Here is a 10,239-nt window from a genome sequence, read left to right on the forward strand (position 1 = left end):
ATGTGTGTTTTTTGGTCTGGGAGTGGGAACATTCCATTTGTACTGCTTAAAAACAATCTTCAAAATACAATGCGATTAATTTTGTAATTGACAGGGCCCTTTTTTTATTTCTATGAACAATAAATAAAAAAATAAATTGTGGAACTGTTGGTCAGGGCCCTAGAATTGTCAACATTTTCCCCCCCTATACTGCACCCCTGCACACACGCAAACACACACACACACGCACATACACATTTCTGTCTCTCTCTTTGCAGAGACGTTTCATTGACTTCCATTCATTTCTACAGCCTAACCAAAACTCCATTCACACCTTAGTCCTAAACCCAACTCCTAACACAAAGACAGCATTTCTCACTGGGTTTGGTCCCCACAGAGAGTAGAATCCCCACAACATAATATGTTTCAGTGAAATTGTCCCCACAATGCATCAATTATGTCCAAGAGAAAAGATACTTATCTACTTGGGTAGACATCTTTTTACTGGTTACCAGGGGCGGATCTAGAAAAATATTTATGGGGTCGCAAGAGGGGGGCAGGGATTTNTAGTGATCACATTTAGGATCAGTGGGTACATTTCAAGTTAGTTGTTAATTGGATTCAACATCTTCCATTTTTCTTTTTATAGGTCACATCCATAATCTTCCATGCATCATTGAATCAAATGAACATGCTCATTGATCCAAAAGACCATAACAGCAGCTACAGCCATAAAAAAAATACTGGCTGGAATTCTACATAAGCTTCAGCTTTTATGACCTGGAAGTGTGGTAACTCTGTATGGCTGTGGTCTCCATAGCTGCCCATCCTGGTCTCATCTGTGGTCAGTCTCTACTTCCTGGAGTGGACCGATGTGTTTAAGCCGGTGAATTCTGGATATAACTGCCACGACCGCAGCCTGAGCCTGCCCTACATCGACCCCAACCACGAGGTCATCCCACTGCTGATGCTGCTTAGCCTGGCCTTCGCTGGACCAGCCATCACTGTGAGTATTAGACCATAAACATGCACAGAGTTCCTGTTTCTTTGGAAAACCACATGATTGAATATGGGAAAATATCAGTATTAAAAAAAATATTTTATTCAGAATATTTCACTTTATAAGGTGTACCTTATAACTGTAGTTAGAAGTATAAAGTCTCATAAACTGTACAATAATACAGCCAGAGGTTCACATACAACCTCAGCTGGGGCTCCAAAGTGAAATGGAATTTGCAGACTGAGCTGCCATTCACATGGCCTGAGGCTGAGGGTGGCAGTTCAAAGGTTCATCACATTTTAATAAAGTGTTTTTAAATTGCAATGTTATACAGAGTGAGCTACACTTTTCAGTTCAAATGCATTTTGTTTGTTTGTATGAATGAATGAATGAATGAATGAATGAATGAATGAATGAATGAATGAATGAATGAATGAATGAATGGATGGACATTTAAGTGAACTTATTCTTACTGTTTGCCTCTGAACCTCATCATCGAGCACCCCAGGCAGACAGAAATAAGGCACTGACCCAGGGCAATGTGTACACCCCACACATTGGTAGATGGTCAGCAAGGCACAGGAATGTCAGCCATAGAGACACAGGAGATGTAAGAGATCAACCCTCCACCCAGTCACACAGTCCCCTCCACCCCATGGCCGCACGTCAGACAGCCAAGCACCAAGCATAGAAAGTCAGGAAATTTTTTTTCTAGGATTTTTTGATAGTGATCTGACAGAACAGTGGATGACATGCAGCAAAGGTCATTGGTCCAGACCAAACCTGTGACGGTCCTTTGTACATGGGTCGCGCACTTTACCCCTGCGCCACCACCACACCTAGAATTCAATAAATTCTGGGTGTGGATTTAAATAAAGTTAATGGCTCGATACGATCAACTGTTGACTTTTCCCACATCCTTGCTCAGGAGGCGGATTACTGGGAAGTTAGTGGCTCAATGCAGCTGGCTAGGATTACTTAGAAAACATTCTATCAGTTGGAATAATGAATGGAAGTTGCTTTGTTTTATAACTTGAATGAAACTGTAACATCTTGGATTTATTAGATCATATGTTGTGTCTGTCTGTCTTGTAAGTTGCTTGATATGATTGCATACGATGTGAATTGATGCCATATTAAAAATTTAATTGAATTGGATTAAATCTGAAAATATATAAACATTATTAAGGGCAACAATGATCCAGTACCAACCAGAATGTGTACAGCAAAGGTTAAGCCTAACAAGTAAGTAACAAAGAACACATTGAAGACTAAATGTTGAGTCTGCTGTCATCCTCAGTAAAATTTTTACCAACCACATCTACATGAAAGCACATGCAATAAATGAGTGATTGTTCTCCAGATCATGATTGGAGAGGCCATCTTGTTCTGCTGCCTCTCTCGGAGGAAGACTGGCGGTGGAACAGAGGCTAGCATCAACGCAGCTGGCTGCAATTTCAACTCTTTCATTCGCCGAGCCATCCGCTTTGTTGGTATGAGCACTTTTAGTTTTTGGTTTAAGACTAATAAACGCTTGGTTCTTCCTAATTCATGTTGCATTTTCTCACATTATCATCCTAGGTATGATTTTTCGACTTCTTGTACAGTTATCTCACGTCAAACCTTTCATCCTCAGGAGTTCATGCGTTTGGCCTGTGTGCGACCGCCCTTATTACCGACATCCTGCAATTAATGACTGGCAATCCAACACCCTACTTCCTCACTGTGTGCAAACCCAACTACACCACACTGAACGTCAGCTGTGATAAGAATCCCTATGTGATAGAGGATATCTGCTCAGGAGCAGACTCTGCAGCCATAAACCAGGGGAGGTGAGGAGGAAAAGCATTCATCTCTTTCACTTACCTCTAGAACTAAGAACTTCCCAGTGACAAAAGTAATCAATAATACAATGTAATGAAAGAGTATGTATTTTGTTCCTTTGCAATAGTTTTAAAAAATGTGTTAAGTAAGAACTGATCAACCGAAGTGTTTGAACAGTTTGAATACATCAGCCTCACACAGTTAACCGGCAATTTAGAATTTTTATTAAACGCATGAAATAAATGTTTAAACTGTTACAGAAGAGAATCTGGACCAAGGAGCCCTCAGAGGTCTTGAGGGCCAATGTGCTGCAACTTTTGAATATGTCTCTGCTTCAACACACCTGAGTCAATCCATGAGTTCATCAACAAGTCCCTGAAGAACTTCACTGTAGACTGAGCAGGTCATAAACATCTGATTCAGGTGTGTTGGACCAGGGAGACATAGAAGTAACAGGACATCAGCCCTCCAGGCCTGGTCGTAAGCATATTGACAGTTATTACTGTTAAACTCACAGTCTCTGTTTTTGTTTTTTTTTGTTTTTGTTTTTTTTAAGTTGCTCTGAGCAACAATTAGCAGAGTAGATTAAAGTGAAAAGCTGGAGATATTGGATGAGAAACTAGTGTAAATACATGCAGAAACACACCTACCTACGTCAATTAGAGAATACACAGCTGTTCTTATGCTGCATCCTGCAGCTTATGAAGACGTTTGTGCTTTGATACGCTGAGCTCTGGCTTCACAGTCTTTTCCATGTCATAAGAGTATTTAGGGATAGTTTTGTAGATGGAAAATATTGAGGCGAGAACTGATGTGATGCCCAACACTGACCAGATGTGGTGACAGCTCTGCTGGAATGTTTCTCCTGCCTGACTTCATTCTGTTCTTCATCACTGACCCGAATGCCCAGAACCTAGTTTTCCTCAACAGAACTGTCACACATTCATTGGTTCAGTCCACTTTATGTTTTCATAAAGTGGAAGGATTTCTATTGGTTGATCTATTTCAGCAGCTGAAATAGATCAACCAACAGGTATTTCATCTGACCACCTGGCAGTTGGGTACGTTGGGGACCAGACCACTGAATCCTTGAGACTCCCTCTAAAAATCCTTCTAACTGCCTTTTTCAATAGTTCAAGCACCAAATATACCTCAATGTTCATTGATACGGACAATGGAAACATCTTAGCTCTTCAGCAGAAGCTGAGGTCTACAGTCTTCCTTACCTCCACAGCCAATCACTGCAAAGGAAATGAATGGTGCTCCTTGATTAGCTGCTTTGCAAACTCCAGGCAATAGAGTCTCATGTACAATTGCTCCAAAGAATTTCAGCTCCACAAACTGCTTGTCATTTCAAACGTGTTAGACATATTTTACAAAAAAATCTGCAAACATGCAAACTTTCAATGAGAAACCTGGAATAGGCTTACAAGCATGCAGCACTTTGTCCGGACCAGTATTATTACATAGTCCTGAGTTTAGATGATGATCATTTAACCAATAATCCAACTCATTTTAGTTGGATTACTTTATCAGTCAATTTTCCAATCAAATGTCTGTGCATCATCCTAGTTGCCATAGCAACAGCTAAATGGGTTCATGACAGCAGTGTATTTCTGGATATGGTTGCCCATAATTCTTCCACTGACCCACAAACACCTCATAATTAAAGAGGTGTTAAAGAACAACATGTCAACATGCTGAGGGGAGAGTTGAACTTTTTTCCAGTTCTTATTGATGGAAGGCTTTAAATAAATTGTTTTTTAGCCTTGATTTAAAGGAATTCAGTGTTTCAGCAGCTTTGCAGTTTTCTGGAAGTTTGTTCAAGAAATTGAATGCTGCTTGAACCAGAACCAGAACCATGCTTGGTATGAACCAGGGGCGGATCTAGAAAAATATTTATGGGGTGGCAAGAGGGGGGCAGGGATTTTTTCAGGGGTGGCAGTGTATATATATATATATACACACAAAATATTGTTTTTAACTTCCATTGTTTCAAAATGAGCTTCATGTAGCGCCGAGGCTTAAATACAATTTCTTAATGTAGTATATAGTTAATTATTTTTACATCTTTCATACTCCTGATAATTGATGTGTATTACTGGACTGGACAGCGCCTATTGGTCGCTATGTGATTCATTGTGTCCAGAAAACCATTTTATCCCAATGCAGGATGAGCAGAAATCTGTCATGAAAATATTAGTAGTGCCACCATTTGTTATTGGATATATCTATGAAATACGACTTAAAATAAAGTTTAGAAAACTGATGTTTGATCGATTCTCCATGATACAAATCTATAAACAGTTTAGTTTCTGTTAGTTCTGTCAAGATGCAAGAAGGGGCGAATTTCTATTTATATTGGTCAATTATTTTATTTTAAATATGCTGTAGGAGCCGTAGTTTGACGACTGTTATAAATATCACCACGTTTTGCAAACACAGGGGATTAGCTCAGTTTTTGTCGCTTGTTTAACTTTTATGAATTGCAGCAGCTGCAGTGCACCACAATAAAGGCACAATAAAGCTGATAAACAGGTGAAAAACCAAACTACACAGAACCACTTCTGATTGTTTGCCAAGCAAACTGAGGCACTGGAGTCATGCTTCTCGACACGGGCAAAACAAGGTTCAGTGTCCAAACTTATTGATTGTTCTTGATTATTTATTTTCCTCTTTCACCAAACAATTACAGAGTTCAAACTTTCATTTGTTCTCATGCTACCTACCACTCTTGCTCTGGTAAAAACCATCGGCCCCAAACCCAAATGCCTGCTGGTCCTTCAGGCCCCTAGCTTATAGAAAGTGGACTGACCCACATTACTTCCTGTCTAAATTTAGAAAATACATAAGAAAAATAATAAAACAAAACATAAATAAAAACAACAATTATCAACCTACAAATAAACTCTGTAAATAATACAAAAAATAGAAACTGAAGAATAAAGTAACAAAATTCAAATGGATAAAGATATAAAAAAAATTAGCTCCAACAACTTCTATTCCTCCTTTTCTCGCTCTGTATGTCGGCATTACACACGGACCGTTGCCGTTGCAACCGACAAACAACAGCTCAACGAGCAGATAGAGCAGAGATCACCGATCAGGGGAATCAAAACCAAAAAGCAAACATTTCCCACACAAAAAGTAGCAAAAACACTAAAACAGAACATCCAGTCTGTTATATTATGTTGTCAGGCTTAATGTCTATATTGTGATTATTAATAAGTTTTCGCCTGATAACCGCGGTGGTTGATTAGCTGATTTAAACAGCTGCACTACTGATGACTTGATGGGCGGGTTGTTTAATCCTAACGGAACCAAAACACACCGAACTGCGCAGCACATGCTAAGGCTATCAAAGTTAATACGAGGCCAGCAACAGTTAGGCTAGTATAACTGACCCACTGCTCACTTGTTCAATCTTTTCTTAAAATTAAAACGTTTTCCTCATCTGTGAAATCTGAAGCCCTTATTACCATTATCTATGGTTGAATTAACTGCTAAACTTTGCTCCCGTTGTTCTGATTCTTTGCGTGATTGTAGTATTTTCCTGACCACCGATATTCCTGACTCAATGGACAGCAATGGCGCATGTGTGACTTACAATAAATCACATAATGTCCAGTCCAGTAATATTTATCCATCAATGCTGCTGCCTCACGCTCCGTCCTTCTCTCGCACTTCCCGCTACTTAGCAGTAGGTTGAAGGTTACATTGTGTTACATTCAATGTTGTCGGAAAAAAGAGTTTCATGCGCTTAATGTCCGGCTTGCCATAACTATTTATTGAATTCATTGTCGCTAGCTGGGGTGGCAACAGGGGTGGGCAACAGGCTCTCGTTTGGGGTGGCAACTGTCACCCCATGCCACCCCAGTAGATCCGCCCCTGGTACGAACCATGGACTGAGGAAAACTAGAACCATGCTTACTGCTGTCAGAGTAGTATTACTGGATGTACTTCATTGAAAGGAATATATGCCTGTTAGATTTATTTTTTTATCTTTTATAAAACAAGTTGGCTTTTTGATGGATGGGTGTATAATACTAACGCCAAGCATATATTATCATATCCCAGATAGCACATGATGTTAAATCAACGTTGAAAAATAGTTAGAATCGTTGATTTTTGGTTGAAGTCGACAAATGATGGTGGATCAACTATCAAACAACCATCCAATCAAACCGTTGAAACTGTGACATTGAATCAACGTTGTTTTGTGGTTGAAATCTGATCACTGAAATGCCGAAGTCTGATTAATGGTTGATTTTTGGTTGAAGACGACAAATGACGGTGGATCAACCATCAAACAACCATCCACCTCTAGCCAAGTAACCAATGTTGAAACTGTGTCATTGATTCAATGTTGTTTCAATCATTCTGTGCTATCTGGGATGTTATTGCTGCAATAAATTATTGTGGTTGCTGACTCATCTGTCACTTTTTTTTAGCTTAGTAGTAGGCCTGTCATAACAAATTTTGCTGAGCGATTAATTGTCTCAAAAATTATTGCGATAAACCATAATATTGTTTGAAGATTTTTTTACACTGATTTAATGGAAATGACATAATAATACAAGCAATATCATGCCTAAAATAGATACACATTATTTTCAAAATAACACTTACCACTGGAACTGGTAAACAGAACAACCAAAAACAAAAATAAAATGAACTCTCAGTTTATGTTAACAATAAATGCACTTGAATAAAAACTAAACAACATAAAACCAAAGTGGAAATAATAACTACATTCAACCAAAAGAATAGAGATTATGAAGTCTGTATATTGCCCTTCAATAATCATTAGATTTTAGATAGAGAAGATGGGCACGTCTTTTCTGCCCCGATTTTCCCCTTACAACAATCTTAGAATGTTAAACGTTCTAACACAAATCAGATTCTTGGTTCCTTGGCTCGGTCTTGTCAGACCTCTGCTAGGAATTTTGGTTTCATATTTGACAACTCTTTAAAGCTAGATAAACAAGTTAGTTCTGTCGTTAAATCAAGTTTCTACCACCTTCGGCTTTTAGCAAAAGTTGAATCTTACTTCTGTTTTAAGGACTTTGAAGGACTTATCCATGCCTTCATAACAACTCGTCTGGATTACTGCTACTCTTTATATAGAGGGATGGAAAAATCGCAGATTCAGCGACTTCAAATGATCCAGAACGCAGCAGCACGGCTTCTTACAGGAACCAGGAAGCATGACCATATAAGGCGAACTCTGGCATCTTTACACTGGCTGTCCGTCTTTTATCGAATAGATTTTAAGATTCTTTTGTTAACTTATAAAGTTTTAAATGGATATCCCGCCCCCCTTATCTTCGGGACCTTTTAAAATTCCGGTCTGTGTCCAGAACTTTACTGTCAAATAATCAGTTATTACTGACAGTTCCTCGGACTCGACTTAAGAGGAAAGGAGATCGAGCTTTTTCTGTTGCTGCTCCTGTTTTATGGAATAACTTACCTTTCCAGATTAGATCTGCCCACAGCCTGGATCATTTTAAATCACTTCTTAAAACTCATTTTTACTCTTTGGCATTTAATTGATGTATTGTTTTATACTCTGTTCTATCATTTGTGTTGTCGTTATTGTACAGCGCTTTGGTGCAGTTTTATACCTGTTTTAAAGTGCTATATAAATAAATTTGACATTGACGCTTGCGATTTCGTAGCCGATAATCCTGTAGTGTGTTACGATTGATCGGGTCCAGTGGTAGAACCTCGTGGCCGCTCCGATCTAAATCAGGGGTTTTCCCAGACGGAGCGAGAACGAAGCCTGTTGAATGTGACAGGTAGCCAATCAGAAAGCGTGGATTTCCCTCTGTGCTTACTGAGAGGAATCCCAAACAGCTGACACGGCGCAACCCAGAGTCCAGCGGACATCGGAGATGATATGTGGAAACAACATTAATGTTTATTCAACATTCCGTACAAAGAATATCCGCAGAAATGACCAGGAGAGGAGTTGGAGCGAAGTTGCTAACGCAGTTGATAAACCCGGTAACTTTTCAGCTGTTCATCGTTAACGCGACATAAATAGGTTACAATGATATTAATTTAGTCAGGACTTTAAGCTGACACTAGCCCAGGGTTGGGCAATCCTGGTCCTCGAGGCCCGGTGTCCTGCAACTCTTAGATGTCTCCCTGGTCCAACATACTTGAATCAAACAGTTGAATCACCTCCTCAGTGCAGTCAAGTTCTCCAGAGTGCTGCTAACGACCTCATTATTTGACTCAGGTGTGTTGAAGTTGAGATGCACCTAAAAGTTGCAGGAGACCAGCCCTCGGGGCCTGGAGTTGCCCACCCCTGCACTAGCTACATGCATTGCAGGTAGATTGTACCCAGATAGCCCAGAATGGTTGAAACAACATTGAATCAATGTCAGGCTGTGACATTGAAACAACATTGAAAGTAGTCGGTGATTTGTATGTTGAATCAACGTTAGGGTTTCAACCATAACTGACATTATATCAATGCTGATTCAACCATCATCTGACTGTGGAACTGCATGCATATTTCTGTTGATTCTACATTGAATCAGTTAAGAATAAATGTTGATTCAACCATCATCTGAACGTGGATCTACATGCAGATTTGGGTTGATTTTATATTGAATGAAAGCTAGGGATTTATGTACATTTTTAGGTCTGATGGGTCTAGATCAGAACATACCACTAAAAGTTTCTTCACTGGTGTTAAACACTATTTTATTGGCAGATGATGGGTAAACTGTGTGTACAAAGGGTTAAAAATAACAACATGGGTTTGATATAACTTTTTATTTAAGAAAAGAGGGATAGATCTTTAAACATAGTTGACTTTTTTTGACTGTTAGAACAACAGTCTGTTGTCCATGGAAGAACAACATACATGAGGTTAAGCTTTGTACTGTATAAACCAGGGAAACAGTACAAGTTGTGGTAGCCCCACACTGTAAAAAAAAAACCTGTAAAAAAAAAACTGGTAAATGTACCGTAGAAATTTGAAGGAATTTTTCCGTTTTTAGTTTTACAGGTATTTCTACTGTATTTTCAACTTTACGCATTGCATCATGGGAACAAGAACCTTCGCGAAGCGCCAAAACTGGTCAGACGACATTTCAAGCTCCTTAGCCGGACCCTGCAACATATATCTTTTGGACTTCGGTTGGATTAAAAGTTGGATTTGCCTTTCTGCTACCTCACTGGTAAAGTAAAATAAATAAGAACACTTTCTTTTCTATGAATAATATTTTGAAATATTTGTAGTTGACTCCGTGAGACTCCTGGTGTGCCAGGAGTCTCACGATAATTTTATTTTATTTTTTTACAATGCTGCGTTTGCTTGTGTATTGTAAAAGTAAAACACGGTGACTGCTGTACTACTATTATTTATTTATTTTACCGAACTCAAAGTACCGGCCATTTTTTCAAGTCAAACTGAACTGGGC

At 39.1% G+C, this 10,239-nt stretch overlaps 1 protein-coding gene across 1 annotated transcript; it reads left to right on the forward strand.

The window, feature by feature from the left end:
- Nucleotides 1-747: 747 nt before the first annotated feature.
- LOC106948442 (lipid phosphate phosphatase-related protein type 4-like) lies at nt 748-3,528 on the forward strand. Its single transcript, XM_015034105.1, has 3 exons — nt 748-985; nt 2,343-2,472; nt 2,616-3,528. The coding sequence occupies exons 1-3, from the start codon at nt 947-949 to the stop codon at nt 2,813-2,815; spliced, it is 369 nt and encodes a 122-aa protein (XP_014889591.1). The 5' UTR covers nt 748-946; the 3' UTR covers nt 2,816-3,528.
- Nucleotides 3,529-10,239: the final 6,711 nt, after the last annotated feature.

This window comes from Poecilia latipinna, unplaced genomic scaffold, assembly GCF_001443285.1.
Source record: "Poecilia latipinna isolate Pla-1442-1.1 unplaced genomic scaffold, P_latipinna-1.0 Scaffold288, whole genome shotgun sequence".
Classification (NCBI taxonomy): Eukaryota; Metazoa; Chordata; class Actinopteri; order Cyprinodontiformes; family Poeciliidae; genus Poecilia; species Poecilia latipinna.